Source organism: Trachypithecus francoisi, unplaced genomic scaffold (assembly GCF_009764315.1).
Source record: "Trachypithecus francoisi isolate TF-2019V2 unplaced genomic scaffold, Tfra_2.0 Lachesis_group0, whole genome shotgun sequence".
NCBI classification, from domain to species: Eukaryota; Metazoa; Chordata; class Mammalia; order Primates; family Cercopithecidae; genus Trachypithecus; species Trachypithecus francoisi.
Genome location: NW_022681453.1, coordinates 64,286,413 through 64,306,254, shown reverse-complemented (window position 1 = coordinate 64,306,254; position 19,842 = coordinate 64,286,413). Strand labels below are relative to the sequence as shown.

Sequence of the window (19,842 nt, the reverse complement as noted above, 5' to 3'; positions counted from 1 at the left end):
TTCCTAGAGCTCGATAACATCTGTCCTGGGGTGGACTACAGCTTAGCCCCACTGTTCTTTAGGTTCCTGGTGACACATAGTAGGAAAGGGTAGCCCCTTAATATCCTTCAGAGATTAGATGTAAGTTGCACAAAAGCCTCAGTATGCAATTTTATTCGTGAAGGCAAGTATTATTTGAGTCAAACATATAAAGTATTCCATTTTCACCTCCCTATCCAAACCCTGTAGACTACTTCCAAGTGAAGTCCTTTGAGACAATGTTACCATGGGTTTATTTTAAGCCAGAGAGGTTACAGACCACTCTGACAGATTATTTTAGTTTAAGACCTCTAGTGGCTCACAAGCCAGGCTAAGCTGTTGCCTGGGCAGCCAGGAAGCAACAGAGAGAAGAAAGAAAAATCTGAGAAGGCAAGGGACTTGAACAAAAACAGGAAGGTAGGGAAAGGAGGAGCTGAGTAATATTCCCCCAACATATGCTCAGTGACTGACATGGAGCCCCTGTGCTGAGGACCAACACCCCCTCTCTGGAACAGAAAGCCCCATACTCTCTGAGTGGACAGCAGGAACCAGCGTCCCTTCCTAGAATAAAGGAGCCACCAGAGATGAAGTCCCTGTTTTCCAGCACTGAATTACCAAGAGCTTCCCCCTTCTGAGTGACGATTGTTCTTTCCCACAGAAAGCAGTGGAGTTAATGTGCCTTGTTCCCAAACGTTGCAATGACATGATGAATCTAGGACGTCTGCAGGGCTTCGAGGTGAGTCTTTAAGAATGCGTCTAAGCGGCCGGGCGCGGTGGCTCAAGCCTGTAATCCCAGCACTTTGGGAGGCCGAGACGGGCAGATCACGAGGTCAGGAGATCGAGACCATCCTGGCTAACACAGTGAAACCCCGTCTCTACTAAAAATACAAAAAACTAGCCGGGCGAGGTGGTGGGCGCCTGTAGTCCCAGCTACTCTGGAGGCTGAGGCAGGAGAATGGCGTAAACCCGGGAGGCGGAGCTTGCAGTGAGCTGAGATCCAGCCACTGTACTCCAGCCTGGGCAACAGAGCGACAGTCCGTCTCAAAAAAAAAAAAAAAAAGAATGCGTCTAAGCCCACTCTCTCCAGGACAGTAGGAGTCCAAGCTGTGGCGGCTTCCTCCGTCCGAAGCCCTGTGTCCTGCCTCTGCCTTCTTCATTCACTCACCACTATGCCTTCATGCCTGGGCCCCTCTGGTTCACAGTCCTGGAAGTTGCATCTCTTTAGGAAGTCCAGCAGTAGGGAGGTCATAAGAAGTTACAGAGCATTTGGCCAAACCAAAGTCAAAATTCCAAGGAGATTGGAAAGACCCAGAGTTCTTTTTTTTTTTTTTGAGATAGAGTTTTGCTCTTGTTGCCCAGGCTGGAGTGCAATGGCGACACAACCTCTGCCTTCCGGGTTCAAGCGATTCTCCTGCCTCAGCTTCCCAAGTAGCCGGGATTACAGGCATGCGCCACCACACCTGCCTACTTTTTTGTGTTTTTAGTAGAGACAGGGTTTCTCCATATTGGTCAGGCTGGTCTTGAACTGACCTCAGGTGATCCCCTGCCTCGGCCTTCCAAAGTGCTGGGATTACAGGCATGAGCCACCGCTCCCAACTGTTTCCTTTTTTTTTTTTTTTTAATAAGCACATCAATCATATTCTATTAGGGCTCACTTGCATGACTCTTCACTTTAACTTGATTGCCTCTGTAAAGACCCCATTTCCCACTAAGGTAACATGCTGACCTTCTGGCACTTTAGGGGCTAGGACTTCAACATAGGAATTGATGAGGGGCATGGAAGGGGAGAAAACACAATTCAGCCCATAACAGTGGACCTTTGAAGAGCAAATTGACTTTCTAATTTAAACTGAATAACTGACTGTTATTAATGTATATCCAAGCCTAATAAATTAGCCACACATAATATGTTTTTAAGATTAATATGATAAAATTGGAACTGACACAGTTATTGATTGGTACCTAGTAGTTGTTGATGCCTTTAGAGAAAGATGTGTATCTTCTATTTCCCAGCGGTCCGAAACCTAAGCTTTCATTATTCCTTTTTTGGGGCAAAGGGATTCCTAGAATTTAAGATAACTAAGAAATAAATGGCTTGTTTTTTTTCTGGCTACACTGGAATGGAATAGATACAAGACAGATATATAGTTGACTCATACTCATACCACTGTATGAGTAATTTAGGGGATAGTGTATTTAAGTTTGGGTTCATGCATTGGATTCATGACATTCTTGAGCCAAATTCTCTTCTCCTGCTTGCCCTTCCAGCCCATCCCATGTGTCCCTGTCTGGTTTTCATGCTTTGCTGTGACAGGAACTATGTGGATGGTTTTCTTTGCTGTGCGTTTTTCATAAGCTCTTGATCTTCCAAAGCAGGCCGGAGGCATTAGTATAAGCAGGGTTACTCGGCAGATACACACTGAGTTCTTAACCATTTTTCTTCATTCATACTGGGTGGAGTTTTATACTTTTTCCCTTGGCATTACATCAGGGCTGAGGCTATACTGAACAAACCAAGAGATCCCTTTTGCTCTTCAACCTTGAAGACCCCTTGTTTCTGAACAGGAGACTAACTGTGCTTCTCTGGGTCTCTGGAGGAAGTGACCACTGGCAGGAGGAGTGGCGTCTGATTGTGCTGTCTGCCCCAAGTTAAACTTCACAGGAGCTATGTTGTACATGTGCATGTGCGTGTGTGTGTGTCCATGTAAGGGCACACACAAGCACGGAATCAAGCTTTTAAGTTAAGCACTGCTCTCTCCTGTTTTTGTCAAGCCACCAGAACCTGCTTTTGGCATTCCTTCAGCTAACTGGGAACGGCACTGAGCATGTGTCTATTTTCTCAGCCCATGGCTTTGAGCTTGAGAGAAGTTAGAGCCTCCTCTTTTAAACTCCCCCCCACTTTCAAATCCTCTGGCTTTCCCTTTGATGCTGGCCGAGCTATAAGCCATGATAGGTTCTTATGTAATATTAACAGAGCTTTCCTGGCTAGCTGGTCACTGGCTTAATATTAACTCTGGACCAGGGTAGAGATAAGCCTGTTTGGCTGCTGACATTGGCAGTAAGGAGCCATGATCCAAGCAGAGGGCAGGCACCTCTCAGGAACACAAAAGAAAAATAACCCCTCTGCTGGGTAGTGTTTGGAATAAGGCATCACATGAAGGGAATGGCCACATTTGCGCCGAAGGGCAGAGTTGTCGCCTGAGACAGAGTACCTGCATTTCAGAGGAGGCCCTCAGATTGCTCTCTCTGATGTCAGGGTCTTCTTGTTGCAAAGCAATAGAAATGCAAGGTGCTCTGACAGAGTCTGGGAAGACTTTCTGGGTTGGGCCATATTCCCTTTGAAGCTGTGAAGATGTCTCTGAAAATCTCATTAGAGGCCGGGCACAGTGGCTCAAGCCTGTAATCCCAGCACTTTGGGAGGCCGAGACGGGCGGATCACGAGGTGAGGAGATCGAGACCCTCCTGGCTAACATGGTGAAACCTTGTCTCTACTAAAAATACAAAAAACTAGCCGGGCGTGGTGGTGGGCGCCTGTAGTCCCAGCTACTCGGAGGCTGAGGCGGGAGAATGGCGGGAACCCGGGAGGCGGAGCTTGCAGTGAGCCGAGATCGCACCACTGCACTCCAGCCTGGGCGACACAGTGAAACCCCGTCTCAAAAAAAAAAAAAGAAAAGAAAATCTCATTAGAAACTGACAAACCAGAAAGGTTCTGCCTCCTCAGTTAGGTGTCAGGTGGCCTAGTAGCTAGAATCATTTTTATTTTTTTTTTTATTTTATTAATTTTTCAAAAATTAATTTATATGTATATTTATTTTGGTACAGAATCTCGCTCTGTTGCCCAGGTTGGAGTGAAGTGGTGCAATTTCGGCTCACCACAAGCTCTGCCTCCCAGGTTCAAGTGATCTTTGTGCCTCAGCCTCCCCATAGCTGGGACTACAGGCACACACCACCACACCCAGCTAATTTTTATATTTTTAGTAGAGATGGGGTTTTGCCATGTTGAGCAGGCTGGTCTCGAACTCCTGACCTCAGGTAATCCACCTGCCTTGGCCTCCCAAAGTTCTGGGATTACAGGCATGAGCCACCACACCCACCCTGGAGTCATTTTTAGAAGAATCACAGAACCCAGAAAAGTATCTACCAGCTTATAAAATGTGGAGACCTATCTACAGTACCCCCAACTTTACCTGTTGGCCTATAACTAGAAACTAAGATTGCAGAATTTCCCCATCCTAAAATAATTGAAGAAGAGAGGGGAGTGACTTATCTGAATATTTGTGGTCCTGCCTTTAGCACTTCCCTTGTCTACAAGTGAGTTCAAGGTTGGTGGCCATGAGAATGCCCTTGGTCCTTGGCCCATACTGCAAAGGAACCAGGCAGGCACAGTTCAGAGCTCTGAGGATGGAAAGGCCACTTGTAGCTCCAAGTGTCACCTACTTTCCATTGTCCTTTCAATAAAAAACAAGAAGGACCAGGATTATGACTTTTCTGCTAATAATATTACCTTCCTGCCTTCTGGCATTTGCCTGGAGCTGTTTCTCAGGGGTTTCACAGCTTGCTGTCCCTTTCCCTCCAGGGCCCTTGTGTGAGCAGGAAAGTGGCCAAGGTCAGCCCCTGGATGAGTGGGTGGGTCCCAATTCAGTCTCTTCCTAGAGCCCTGAGGATTTTGATGTCAGATCTGTTGTCCATATCCCCAGATGGGGAGGTTCTGTGGACCCAGAAGGCAGTGGCCATCTCCCCATTTTTCATTCACTTCACCCCGGCCCCTCTTTCCTTCAGGGCACCCTGACTGCTCAGGGGAAGCTGCTACAGCAGGACACATTCTATGTGATTGAGCTGGATGCAGGCATGCAGTCCCGGACCAAAGAGAGGCGCGTGTTCCTCTTCGAGCAGATTGTCATCTTCAGTGAACTGCTCAGGAAGGGATCCCTCACCCCTGGCTACATGTTCAAAAGGAGTATCAAGGTGAGGATCCCAATGGTGATATGAAGGGGCAAGGAAGAGCCCAGTTCTTGGGAGCTGCTTCCCTAAGACAAGGCACTGGAGTTGTGACATCCAGAACCATGAAGATCTTTCAGCCTAATAACCTTCGGTCATGGAGGTTGAACGACAGAGATTATCTGTGAAGCTGAGGTGACAGGCTGAGCCAGTCTCCAGCATGATCCTGCAGGTTCCCTGGGACCATGTCACTCACCCAGAGACAAAAACCTAAGTACTGTCCTGCTAGATCCAGGGCAAAATTTGGAAGCTTGTCGTGAAATAGAGACTTTAAGGAACAGTAATATGTTGCTGATTTTTTAAAAATCTCTTAAATATAAAAAGGATCAACTTGTTTTCTTCCAGATGAATTACTTGGTCCTGGAGGAGAATGTGGACAATGATCCCTGCAAGTTTGCACTCATGAACCGAGAGACTTCTGAGAGGGTCATTCTGCAAGCTGCCAACGCTGACATCCAGCAGGCCTGGGTGCAGGACATCAATCAAGTCTTAGAAACACAGCGAGACTTTTTGAATGGTGGGTGCTGGGCTTGGTTTCTTGCAGGGCCATGTCAGGGGACTCCACAACTTCTGAGCTTCCTTGGGTCTGGGTTCATGGTGAGTTATGAACCCAGATCACAGTTTATGGAACTCCAACTTTGTAGTTTTCAGAAACACTTTTGAATTTTTCTGAATCTGAATCCATAAGAAGAACAGATAGGGTATGAAAAAGAAGCTCCATCATTCTGATAGAAGAGATTTCGCTTATGGGACACAGGGTATATGTCTTGTTGCCATCACTACCGCCTGGTACTAATTTGGGCAAAAGCCTGAGGTAGGCATATCCTCTGTGTCTAAGGGGCCAGGGCCGGCTAGAAATGACATGTGTTTTTCTACTTTTCATAGCTTCTCTAGTGTTAACTAGAGACAAATGAGAGTTTGGCCAATCAGTTCAAATCCCTCCTCTGCTCCCAACAGTGTGAGAGCCTAAATAAGCCACGTTGCTAGCCAGCCTTACCCCTTTTAAATGAGAGATGATTGCTAACTTTAAATTTCTGTAATACCCTAAAACTTCCTAGAAGAAAATTGGTGGTTACGCAGAGGGTGGAGCTCTCTATGGCCCTTGCAGGAGCTCCCTCGTCGGGGGTGTGAACTGGAGTGAAGTAGAGTTGCCACTTTGTATATATTTCTTTATTTTTTCCTCTGCTGGGGTTTTCTTCACACTGAGTTTGGCATGGGAAAGGGGTGTGCGATTTTAAACTAGTGGCTGATCTCTGCTGACTTGGTTAGCTCTGACGTCTAACCAAGCAGAAACAGAGCTTGTAGTTGAATGCAAAATGTAACTAGTAATGAAGTAAACCTGAAGGCTCAGCAAGCACATATGCCTGGATAGACACACATACACACACACACACACACACACACAAAACCACCTTTGGGTATACCACCTCTTCCTGCCTGTCCTGAGATCTATACTACATGGCCATATGTGCTCACTTGAGTGCACACAAAAGTACACACATGTGCACACGTACAGGCCCACCCTTGGGTGTGTCACATTTTCATGCCAGTACTAGGATCTGGACTCTCAAATGATCCAGATACAGCATGTTCTGGGTGTCTAGAATGGAACTAAATGCTGAAGGGAAAGATAAAAGGTGACATACGAGTTGAGGCCCTTGAGCAGATCATGACATTTCTCTGGACCTTGTGACTGGTTTTGTGAAAAAGAGAGTTCAGGTAGATATACTCTGCCCATGCTGGCATGCTCCGTGATGAGCCAGTCTTCCTGGAAGCAGGAAACCTGGCATCCTCCCTATAATATCAGTTTCCCTATATTATAAGGGATTTAGCACAGTGTTTTAAAGACAAATAGAAGGAGATCATGTAACAGAATGCCATGACTTTTTAAGATAGAACATGAGACTTCAAAGCAATTTTGCACTTACAGAAAGTATTTTTGGTCCAGGCTCCTGGCCCTCCACTGTAAAAAAAATTTGGTGCAAAACAACTAGACTAAGTGATCTCTAGGATTCTTTTCACTCTAAAATATCTAAAATTGAACACCAGCCCAGCCCTGAGGGATGGTCATGAAAGTTGTGTATGGCTTATGATTTCTGAATATATGACTTCAAATGAACACTTTTGTTGATAAAATAATTTTATGCAAAAATGTGTGCATATATAAAATATGTCCATTTAAATTGCATTCTATTAATTAGGAGTTTCCGATAGATTCTAAGTGGAAATTAGGAATTTTTAAAAATTCATCAATTTGGGACAAAAGAAAAATAAGGTATAACAGTAAGTTGAAACAAGAAGTTACTGACATAACAATAATGGCTCCTGTATATTGAAATCTTGCTCTGTGTCAGGCACTATGCTAAGCATTTTACATGGGTTTTCACATTTAATCCCCACGTCAACATGGAGAGGTAAGTACTCTCGTCCTACTTTTTTTCAAGTGAGGAAAAGGAGACTCAGACCTTGTCCAAGGTCACAGAAACAGTGAGCGATAGAAACAGTACTTGAATCCACAGCTACAGAACTTCAAATTAAGGTTGTGAACCACAGAACTGCAGTATAGGTGCTAGTGTTAAAGCACTCATTTATTTAATTATGATCTCCCTAGCAACCAAAGTGAAGAAAGAAACAGGATCAGACATAAGACACTGTATCGATCAGTCAAAAACAAACTCTGTAGGGATGCAGTTTTCTTGATTCTGAGAATTAAGTTATGCCAATGGAGGTTGGTGAAAGAATACAGGCTGTCCATTTAGCTTATTTAAGAAGGCATACTATTTTCAAATGTTTTAGCACAATTATTGTAAATAACCAGGTAATATCACAATTCCATATGATGGGAATTGATTCATAAAATCAGTTTGATAAGGCCTACTTTATAACTCTGCTATGTACTTAGAACTTGGAACTGTATTTATTTAGGCATAGTCAATGATTCAGACCTTTACTTGGTTCCAAGAGACCTTTCGCCTAATGAATCATGGAGATACAGTCAGCCCTTGGTATCCACAGGGAATTGGTTCCAAGACCTCCCGAGGATACCAGAGTCTGTGGATGCTCAAGTCCCTTACATAAAATGGCATAGTGTTTGCATATGACCTATGTACATCATCCTATATACTTCAAATCGTCTTTAGATTGTTTATAATACCTAATATAATGTATATGATGTGTAAATAATTGTTATACTATATTGTTTACAGAATGAAAAGAAAAAAAACTCTGTACATGTTCAGTACAGACTACAACCATCTTTTTTCTATCTTTTTCCCCCACATATATATATAAATTTTTTTTTTTTTTTTGAGACAGAGTCTCACTCCGTCACCCAGGCTGGAGTGCACTGGCAAGAACTTGGTTCACTGCAAATCTCCACCTCCTGGGTTCAAGCGATTCTCGTGCCTCAGCCTCCCGAGAAGCTGGGATTACAGGCGTATGCCACCACGCCTGGCTAATTTTTGTATTTTTAGTAGAGACAAGGTTTCAAGTGATCCACCCGCTTTGGCCTCCCAAAGTGCTGGGATTATAGGCGTGGACCACTGTGCCTGGCCTTTCCCATATATTTTCAACCCGCAGTTGGTTGGATCCATGGTTGTGGAGCCCGCAGATACAGTGGGCTGACTGTGTTACTGAAGTAGGTTATCATCTCCTAAATACTTAATGCCCACAAAACGCTTCTCAGTGAGAGAGGCAGTGCTCTGGTGGGCCCGTTATTACTTTGACACATACAAGAGACAAGGATGTGATGATGGACCAGGGCCAGGCTTCTACTTACAGAGATGTGTGCAGGTATCTCAGAGCCAATCTTTCCTTCTGAGACCTCAGATAGAAAGGAAGTGTGGCCCTATGTTGAGTCCTGTTGAGGTATGTACCTATCACAGTAGCAACATCCTTATAATTGATAAGTTCTCTGGGCCCCAGGTGTTCACCCACTTAAATAGTTGTTACAGTGCAAACTGATAAAAATGACATAATCAGTCAACCCTTGAAGTCATTCTTAAAGAATTGAACCTGTATGGCATTTGCCTGGCTCTCCCTCTGTAGTTCTCAGACCTTACAACCTTGTTACCTTAAACTCAATAAAACAACGCTCCAGTCTTCCCCTTCACATCAGCTTGTTCTCCTGTCTTCTGAGTTCCACTGACTGCCATCCTCCAAGTCTCCAAACCCGAGCCATCCTCGATTCTTGCATTGCTTTCCCACCTAGGCTGTCACAGTCTCATCTCTCCCGACCTCACCACAGCCGCATCTATTCCACATCCCCTGGTCCCGCTCTCTTAGACCTTCTGCCTCTCGTTTTTACCATTCCATGGCTTCTGAATTAGACAAGAAGCCTTCTGTCTCCAGTCCTTCCTCCTAACCACTGCAAGGTTAATGTGGCTCTCTGATGATAGAATCTGAATTTAAAGCTTTAAAGTTCATTCCATCCAGTTACTTTTCATGACCTTCAAAATTTGGTCCAGGTTCACTGGCCTCACTTTCTAGACTTTTCATACCATCGCATGTCCCACCTCACAGACCTTTCTCGTTTCCTCTTCCTCCAGGGAGACCCAAGGCCCTAGGCATTCTGACTACTTCCTGTTCCCCTCACCAACATGTCACACTTGCTTCCTTCCTCCAGCCTAAGTGGCAGAGTCTGGCCACAGTTCTCTTCCAAAGCTCTTTGTCACCACCACCACCACACGTATTACAGAGCCTTCTCTCTCTTTGCACAACCCTTGGCACCTCACATATGGCACCATTTTGTTTTTTGTATTTTCATTATTTAGGTAGATGTCTTAGTTCTCACATTGCCTTAAAATCAAGGGTAGTGTTTTTCTCACTTATCCACAGGATGCCTAACACAAAGCCTTGGGCCTAAGAGGCCTCCAAATCCTTGTGGGATTCCCAACGCTTAGAGTAACCACCTGCTCTTACCCCACAGCACTGCAATCGCCCATTGAGTATCAGCGGAAAGAAAGGAGCACAGCTGTGATGAGGTCTCAACCTGCCAGGCTTCCCCAAGCCAGCCCCAGGCCCTACTCCTCTGTTCCTGTGGGCTCAGAGAAGCCCCCAAAGGGCTCCAGCTATAACCCACCTCTGCCTCCCCTGAAGATATCTACCTCCAATGGCAGTCCAGGGTTTGAATACCACCAGTCTGGGGACAAGTTCGAAGCCAGCAAGGTAAGTGACAACTCATTACTCCCACCCTTGTCACTACGAGGGCACAGCCTCAGGGGTTACTTTAGGAAGAGACAGAGTCTCGGTCTGTCACCCAGTCTGGAGTGCAGTGGCGTGATCTCAGCTCACTGCAACCTCTGCCTCCCAGGTTCAAGTGAATTCTCCTGTCTCAGCCTCCCGAGTAGCTGGGACTACAGGTGCCCCACCACACCCAGCTAATTTTTGTATTTTTAGTACAGATGGGGTTTCACCATGTTGGCCAGGCTGGTCTCAAATTCCTGGCCTCAAGCGATATGGCCACTTCAGCCTCCCACAGTGCTGGGATTATAGGCGTGAACCACTGCACCCAGCCGGGAAGTGGCATCATTGAATGTTTGCTGATTATTTTAGCAGGAAGAGCCCACTAAGTATAGTCTAGTCTCAATTTTGTTTTTCTTTCCCTATAAATTGGGTGAGTTATACCAGTTTCCTCTAGCAATCATAAAAATGGATGATTTTTGCTAAATAGAATAGTTGCAGTGTGGATCATCTTCATCTAAAAGTCACTGCTGTAGTGTTTGACATCTTAAAAAAAGATCACCCTTTCTAATGATGATCTGCCTTGAGCACCTACTGAAAGAAGTTCACCGTGCTTCACCATCCATCGGCTGATGTGGAAGGGAAGTCAATCATCAGTGTGAGAATGGGAGAAGTCTAACTTGGATTGAATGTTTGTCATAGATAATCCACAATTCAAACATCACCATGAGGCGAGTCAAAGACTCAAGCATAGATTTAGTCTACACAGCTATTTCGCCCCTACAAGGTAGGTAGAACAGGAGAGAAATGGGAAAAGTGCTAGATTAGGAACCAGGCAAACCTGGTTTCTATTCCCAATTCTGCAACTCACTTGCTTTAGAACATTAGCAAGTTAGTTAACCTCATTAGGCCTCAGTTTTCTTTAGAACTCAGTGGCTCTATGAATAGGAACACTTACATTTTTTTATCTACATGTTCCAATTTTATAGTTTTATTTCTCCCCAAAATTATTAGTTTATATTGGTTATGTTAAAAAATAATTAATGTCCAGGAGTAACTAGACCAATTTGTTCCATCATATCACCTGGAAATGATTTCCCACCTTAAAAAACAATCCTGCCTTTGGGAGTAAGTTGAAGTCACTTTGGCATTTTGTCAAACATATCGGGCCAGATGCGCTGGCTCATGCCTGTAATCCCAGCACTTTGGGAGGCCAGGGCAGGGGGATGGCTTGAATTTGAGAGCTCAAGACCAGCCTGGGCAACATAGCAAGAACTCGTCTCTAATAAAACTTTAAAAAAAAAAATTAGCCAGACGCGGTAGCGTGCACCTGTTGTCCCAGTGACTAAGGCAGGAGAATCGCTTGAGCCTGGGAAGTCGAGGCTACAGTGAGCTATGACTCTGCCACTGCACTCTAGCCTAGGTGACATAGCAAGACCCTGTCTCAAAAACAGCCAAACAAAAAAAAAAAATGTATATATTGAAGAATTTGTATGTATATCCTGTATGTATATACATACAGAATATGTATGTGTGTATATACAGAATATGTATATACTGAAGACTTTCTGACTCTTAACCATGCTCTATGAGGCAGCCAGACCTCCTTGGAAAGTTACAAATCTGTCTAGATGCAGCTGCCCTGATACAGACTCACATAAAAAGGTCATAGGCAGCATCTCTTGTATTAATGAGTAGGGGAGGGTACCTGGTGCCTGCAGGAAGTTGGGTAAGGGTAGGTCATGGCCTTGCCTTTGAATTGGGCAGAGATAAGAGGGTCAGAATATAGAGTAAAGCCAATGCATTTTCAAAAAGAGAAAAATTTAATATCAAACAATCCATGTTCTTACCACTGAAGAATTGTGACCCCTGACATGACCCTTATGCTGACCTCACTCTGCCCAGGTGCTTACATATCCTTATGCCACTGCCAGGTTCTTCCTTTCACTTGTAAGAGAATGCTGGCAGGAAGGCTGTATGCTAGGAAGGGGCTTCCAGGTCGAAGGTGTGCTTGTACCTTTATGTGGGCTGGAGCCTATTCACCCTGGATGATAATATTGTTGAAACATTGCTATTAAAAAATATACTTTCAGAGCACCTTATTAATATTATGTCATTACTCAAGAGCAAATGCTGCCCGCTGCCTACCCTGCTAGTGGGAGATTTGGCCTTGAACCATTGGGTAGGGTGCCGAGCAAGCCGACGTGAACTAGCGTCCTTGTATTTGTGCCCCTCTTACACTTATCTCCCAGCAGAACGACCTGGGAGGCTGCAATGGGACCTCGTCCATGGCCGTGATCAAAGATTACTATGCACTGAAGGAGAATGAAATCTGTGTGAGCCAAGGTGAGGTGGTCCAGGTCCTCGCCGTCAACCAGCAGAACATGTGTCTGGTGTACCAGCCTGCCAGCGACCACTCCCCCGCCGCCGAGGGCTGGGTCCCGGGCAGCATCCTGGCGCCCCTCACCAAAGCCACAGCAGCAGAAAATAGTGACGGGAGCATCAAGTAAGTGCCTCGTTGGCTTCCCTGGGAGAGGAGTATGAGGATTAAAAATATTCAGAAACAAACAAAAGAACACAAAAATGCAAACACACGGTAGGGAATTACTGCTGCTTATTCTCAACAGTGCCACGGAACCAGTGTTTGAGTACTGCCACCACACGCAGCATGGGGCATCCAGGCTGGAGTGGTCCAGTTTTTTTGTTGGTGGTGGCGGTGTTTTTTCTTTCCTTTTTTTGTAATTTTCTGTTCATTTTTTCCTCTTTTTCCCCCCTACTCATTAAGAAAAGAACCCTACTGAAACCCTAGTTGACAAAAGGTGTGCTTTCTGTTGCCACATTTGACCCACCACAGGACTCACTGGACTGGACTTCTATTTATATTGTATTAAGTAACGGATATATATATATATATTTTTTTTTTTTTTGATTGACACCAAAAAATTACCTTGGCACAAATGCCAGACCTGTAAAGGTCAGAGGCCCGCTGCTTCTCCCAGGAGGGAGGGAACTTTTTGGTTGTCTGTGGCAATTCCTCTGTACAGATTGTAACTTTTTAAAAATTCCCTTCGACCCCATCACTTGAATATATGTTCATAGTGCTTTGTAAGATACTTCTTTTCCTTATTTTGGTTGCAAAGACCCTTCCGAACACATTCCTGTATAAAGTATTTTGCACTATTTAAAGAAACCCATACGGATGAAGTCAGGTTGTGCAATATGATGGCGTCACAATGCTCATCGTTGTACCTGTCATGTAACTAATCAGTTTAAATGTACTATTTTAAATATGTAAAATAAATTTTCACCATGAGCATGTTTTAATGAAGTTAAAGACTAGTTGACCCTTTTTCCCCCCATTTCACTATTCTTGGACTTTCAAATGTGCAAACAATTCTTCTTTTCCTTTTCTTGTTTTTTTCCTTTTCTATATTTTAGGTTTTGGGTGAATGCATTGGCATTTTTTTTTCCTACACAAAAAGTACTTTTGTTGCTAAAGTTCTGACCCTGGCCTTCCCTCCTAAACAGCCCCTGTTGATTTTCCCTAACCTCTGAGGGGAGGGAAGGTACAAATTCGATGCTGTCCGACTGGTTCCCTGCAACTGGGCAGCCCTAAAGTGCTGATGTCCATTAATGACCAGAGTAGAAGGCAGTGTTTGGCTGGCATTCCCCGCTGCTTTCCATGCTGTGTAGTGATCCATGGAAGACCATGGCGCAGGGGGCTCCCACGAGCTATCTGAGCAGTGGCACCAGCAGCACTGTACTGCTTTGGCCCTCTCTCTAGGACAGGGGATAGCAGCTACTGACATTCCCCTGGCCTCACTAGGTAACCACAGGCTCAACCAAAAATCCACAGTGGCCTGTAAGGCACCATAGCCCCCATGCATTTTATCCTAAGTGCATTTGTTTTGGGTGCCTTTTAGGAAGCCTTGGGATAAAGGTCCTCGAAGCACTGAAGTTTTTATTAATCAGGGGACTTGCAGAGCTAACTCTTAATGATTTATCCTCTAAATATCCAGGTACTAAACACTTCTTCCTCCCTACCTTTGGTTCTGTTGGCCACTTATCCATACCTTCCGTGGGAGGGAATGTAAAAGGATGTCAGACCGAGCAAAAGAGAGCAGATTGAAATACATATGGGTCGTTTTGATTTCTTGTCAGTCGCTCTTGCACGAGGGTTGGGGGTGTGTGTGGAGGGGAGCAGTGGACTGAAAGAGGTTGTCAGTATTTACCAGTGGAGGACACTCAGCACACCCTCCCCAAGGCCTGCCATAACCACAAGGGTCAGAATTGGTTGTGATGCCTACAGGATAAACGTCACTGAAACCCTGTGTCCACATCAGTCCCCGGGCTTGCAACCAAGAGATGGAAGCTCCCCAAACCATGATGACGACTTCTTCTGGGAAGAAGAATATGAAACCAAGCCTGTCCTGCCATTTATACTACTCTGAGTCTTCCTTCCAAACACGAGATGTTATTGCTCATATTTCTAGTTTTTCACCAAGCATTTTAAATAACCCAGAGTTTAATAAATGTAGAAACACACCCCTACGTGGACACGCACGTACACAATGTGCTGCCTGCCCTGGGAGTCCTTTCAGCAGGGATCTCCCTGACTCGAGTTGTTCTCAGAAGGAGCCAGGACATGGATTTGGGAGTAAAGTTAGCAAAGTCTGAAGTTAACAGGCTGATGCCATCTAAGATTGCTTGGCTGGTTCTCACTCAGATTCAACGGTTGGAGCAAGGTGCTGGTATGCAGGGGACAGTAGAGAGCCTGACTAGTTAGGAGATACAAGAGAAGGTCTGGGTTTTTGAAGGAGCCCACTTTCCCTCAAGATTCAAGGATATTACTGCAATTGCTTTTTCCTGCTCAGAAGGTCGAACCTGTGTGTTAGGGGATACATATTTTTGGAGCACCTTCCTCAACGTACCCTTAAAATCCTGATGTATGTGGAGTGTTTTGGAGGAGATGCTATGTATTTTGCAGCAGCTTCCTTCTTCCTAAATCTCCTCTGCCTCTCTCCTATAATGGAGGCTCATCTCATGGAGCCCTGTCTGCATAGGCCCCCCTTTGACAAGGAGATACTGAAGGGAAGCCACGTCTCACTTATTCCAGACAACAATTAGAACTTCTTTCAAGCTCTGTGACCTCACTGAAACTGATGATGCCTGCTCAGGGTCACTGACACTGTTTGTGACTTGGCTTTTGGTATCTCTGTCTTTGAGATCTGATATTTACGGAATGTAAGGGCTCGACTCTGAGCTTGTCTTCATAGGTCTGTGAAGAAGTTGCTCCCAGGACCCTTTGTGGGAAGAAAGAAGTTAGGATGAAAGGCCTATTGAAAAGCCATTGCTGCTCTCACCTCCCTGGGAGTACACATTAGGTCTTGTCCTAACAGGGAAGCTCTAGGACCTCTAGAGGCTGACAAAGCCATGTATTCACAAACACTGAGTGATATGGAGAATAGAGACCGAGAAACTCTTTGCCCTAAAATATCCAGATAAATGAGTGGTGCTCCACTGTTTATTAAGCAAATGCCTGCCCCAGAAAATCCTGTCTGATCAACATTATTTGGGAGTGGCCTTGCCCAAATACAAATCATGAGGTAGAACTCTCAACATCATCCTTTTGGGTCTTTCTGTCTGGTCCTGGGAAAGTGTCAGTAGCATATACATTCTAGAATATACTTCCCTTGTCTTTCCTATTCTACTCCTCACCCCCTTTCTCACCCATCCACCATGCCTTTCACAAGAGGAATTCTTCGGTCCTGTGAGGCATCATGGGTATGGTATACAAACTCCCCTGTTAGAGTTCAGTCACCTAGGATTCATATTTTCTTCAAATGCTGCAGTCAACCTTGCACATCTACCAGGGGAGGTCAGAGTTCATCCTCGCTCACTTCCAGTTGGAGGTGAGGTCAGCTGCCAGCCACCATTGGAGCTGGTGTGCAGGTTTGGGGCCTCTGAAGCCCGGGCTTGATGGAGCACCTCACCTGCTGACTCACCCAAGGGTGGTGAGCCCGCCCTCCACCTCACTGTCCCTGACCTGCCATTTTGATTGGTGCATTTTTTGGTACAACAGGAAGTCATGTTCATGGCATACTCTACGCATGAGAAAGCGGGCGGAAGTGGAGAACACGGGTAAAAATGAAGCCACAGGGTCTCGTAAACCCAAGGATATTCTGGGCAACAAAGTCTCTGTTAAAGTGAGTAAGGTATTCCGGAGCTGCGTCCCCACCTGTCATCCACTCCCACCCTGCAGCATTCTCACAAGCCAATTGGGTGATTGGGTTATTTTTTTTTTTTCCCAGTATGGGGACCAGAGGGGAAGTAGTTTAGCAGGATTTTGCATGCAAGATCAATTTATTTTTTATCTTTTATTTCTCCTGGCAACTTCAATTCAAGTAAGTACCTTTTTTTTTTCTTTTATACCTTTCTCTTTATACTGTGCAGATGTTTTATAGCAAAATTATCTGCAGCACTATTCTCTTAAAAATGCGAGATGCTTGATTCATATTAAATTTCTCAAAGCTGCCATTTGGTATCCTACGTTTGAGAATACACACAGGTTTCAGCAGTTAGGGATGCCTTCCAAACCCCCAGTCCTGTGAAGGCTGAGGTTTGGAATTTAAGGGCCACTGTATCCTTAGTAAAGTTTCATTTCTTTTCCCCAGAGTTCAGACAACATCAACTTCAGGCCATTTTACTTGCCTTTCCCTATGCATGGACACAGTAGCGGGGCACATTGGTGAAGTTCAAATTATTTCTTTATAATAATCCATCTACTGCTTTGAACTCATGAATTCTAAGCCTGGCAGACTCTTATTTACCCCTGTCTTGAAACAATTTCATCTGCTTTCTTTAAATTGAACCCTCTGGAAAGATCTGCCTCTGGACAATGGAAACTAGACACTGATTATTATAGCACTAATTGTGCTATAATGTGTGAACATCTACCTGGAACTTTGTTTCCCTTCCTTAGCAAAGTAAGAACAACTAAAACCCAGTCTAACTTCCTTCTTGGGGAAAAGAAATTGTGTGCTCTCCTTCACTCTCATCTGGGAAGTCCAGCCTCACAGAAGACAACAGTTTAAATTTGACAACACTCATGCTTCATTTTGTTTCCATTGCTATTTCCCATGAGATAAGCAGTTATACACAACCCCAGCCTCCTCTCCCTGAAAAGAGCATGCTGCTGACCGTGGTGATTCTCACCCCCACTTTAAAAACACCTGGTTTTTTCTCTGCCCGAGATCCCATCGCCCATGCTTCTCTGAAGTTCTCCTCTCTCTCTAGCAAAAGCTACTTGTGTTCTAACTGTGTTCTCTTTCTTCCCCCTTCCTCATGCTGCCAATCAAGGAGACGAACAGTTCCGAGGAATCAGAGTGTGATGATCTTGACCCTAATACTAGCATGGAGGTAGAAGCAGCTATTGTTGTACTATTTCCTACAATGATTGCCTTTTTTGATGTGTTCTGTGACAGTGACCTTGCTAAAATGACTGGCCATTCAGAGATAAATTGTGATGTTGGGGCATCTCTGGGTATCCCATCCCAGCTAAAAAAGAAATCAGTTCAGTGTTGGTAGAAAACTCTACCTAGATTTTTTTAAAAAACAAAAACTTGTTCTCTTGACTGCTTGCTAAGTATTTTCTCCTTTGGCAGGTTTGACTTTATGTAGAAAATATCCAATTTCATTATTTGAAACTTAGAACACATTTTTTCATGGAAAATAGCACTATAAAGAGTGGATGAGTCCCAGCTAAATGACAAGGACTCATTTTGGGTTTAGTTTCTCCCTCTTTTGTTTCCCCCTCCTCCGCTGCTTCTTTTTCTTTAGCCCTTTATCCTCTCCATCTTGCTCTTCTACTGGGTTCTATTCCCCGCTCAGTGTTCCAGAAAAATAACGGGTGAAGTATGGCACCTGGTTGCTATGTAGAGCTGATTGATAGCAAATGAGGTATAATTGTAGCAACTTCAGAGCACACTTCAGCCCAGTGCTGGGCCCGTGAGCAGTGGCTCTGCCCACCGTGTGAAGGAAAAGCCCTGGGGAGGACCTGTCTCCTGGAGCCACGGCAGAGGCCTCTCCAGAGATAGTGAGATGGAAACCCTGCCCAGGGGGCGTTTCTCGCACTCCAGGCTTACAGGGATGTGGGAGTGGAACCAACGCCTGTATCAACAAGAACATCCATTCCACTTGCAACTCCCAGTCTGTTGGGTTATAGAAACATGGCTCTTATGTGGCTTGCCACTGAGTGACAACCATGATAAATTTACAAACCCTAGACAATGAGGGCAGACATGGAGCTGACTTTCCTTGCCATTTTATCATTCAGAGTAAATTGTAATGTTTTTCTCCAAATCTGTGCCTCCATCTCCAGTAATGGGTATAAGTTTAGAGATTTCTAAGTACAAAATAGACAACATAAAAAAAAATTTGTATAGTCCCAAACATTTCACTTCATTAGATGGACTTTTATTCTTATTCTGATTTAACCTAATCCCAAAGAAGTCCAGCACCATGTTGTTTCAGCCACCGCAAAACCCAAGAGAGACCAGAGGCCTAAGAGCCAGTAAGTCAGCTGCAGAAGGAGTCAACTGAATTGAATCAGGCCCGAGGCAAGCGGCTGACAGTGGGAGTTCTGCCAGGATAGAGCAGTCCCCCATGGATGTGGGTATTGCCACAGAGCTAAATCTGGTAGGTGTGGCTCAATACATACCCCGCTGTGGGAGAACGTGGAGATGGCATTTATAGCCTAAATGTATCTTAGAGAACAAGGAAGCCAGGGGAAATTTCAGGCTCTGTTTTCCTTGCATTTCATAGGATAGGCACCAGCTCTCCTGGAGTTCACACCTGTCAGCTTGTAGATACTGGATGGCACCTGTATCCCCAGACCTAAGTGTTGCCAGCATGTATTGTAGATGTCAGTTGCAAGTGGAGGAAGGCCAGACAGAGGCAGGGGAAAAGCCAGGTATCTGTGTTCCAGGAAACAATTTAGGGTCTTGTCCAGTTCTCGTGGACTGGGGGACAAGAGTGGTGTTTCCACTCTGTAGGAAGAAATGGGCATAGAGGGATGTGGGACCAGGGGAGCAGCACACATTAAGAAAATTAACTGAGGTCATCGAATGCCCCATTCTGCACTTAGATAAAAAGCATGTGTGTGCATATACACATCTTAACTCTGCTTTGCTAATTGAACACATTTTAAAGGTTCTTATTCATCTAAGGCTTTTAGTCCTTTGCATGGGCTGAGTGAGATGGGTTGTCAGGAGGTGCTATGGAGTGCATGAGCAAAGACATTAGAATATTCATGCTGAACAGAGGAAAACCAAAAATTGTGTTGATGCTTGTCTGAAAAGTTTTCAAATACAGTAGTTGAGGCACAAAGTTTCCTTTAGGCACAAACTTTCAAGTAACTGGAACCTCAAGGAGGCATGTTGTTGGAAGCTGCAATATCCCCAGTATGTGTGTATGCAGCCTTTATATATTCCATATGCATCCTTCTAAATTTCAGTGATTCTCTTTTTTTTTTTTTTTTTGATGTGGAGTCTCTGTGACCCAGGCTGGAGTGCAGTGGTATGACCTCGGCTCACTGCAACCTCCACTTCCCTGGCTCAAGGGATCTTCCCACCTCAGCCCCCTGAG

At 44.8% G+C, this 19,842-nt stretch overlaps 1 protein-coding gene across 9 annotated transcripts in view; it reads left to right on the top strand.

Annotated features, from left to right (window-relative positions):
* Positions 1-19,842, top strand: part of LOC117083390 (kalirin-like) — a 141,280-nt gene that overhangs the window by 77,818 nt on the left and 43,620 nt on the right. For 3 of the 9 annotated variants that reach the window (XM_033210982.1, XM_033210977.1, XM_033210976.1), the window contains 7 exons: positions 677-754; positions 4,798-4,983; positions 5,362-5,533; positions 9,944-10,182; positions 12,450-12,703; positions 16,280-16,403; positions 17,557-17,616. In XM_033210982.1, coding sequence (XP_033066873.1) covers positions 677-754; positions 4,798-4,983; positions 5,362-5,533; positions 9,944-10,182; positions 12,450-12,703; positions 16,280-16,403; positions 17,557-17,616 — 1,113 coding nt within the window. Of the gene's footprint in view, positions 1-676; positions 755-4,797; positions 4,984-5,361; positions 5,534-9,943; positions 10,183-12,449; positions 13,526-16,279; positions 16,404-17,556; positions 17,617-19,842 lie in introns of those variants that run through there. The other 6 variants (XM_033210984.1, XM_033210981.1, XM_033210979.1 and 3 more) reach the window with 3 other exon arrangements.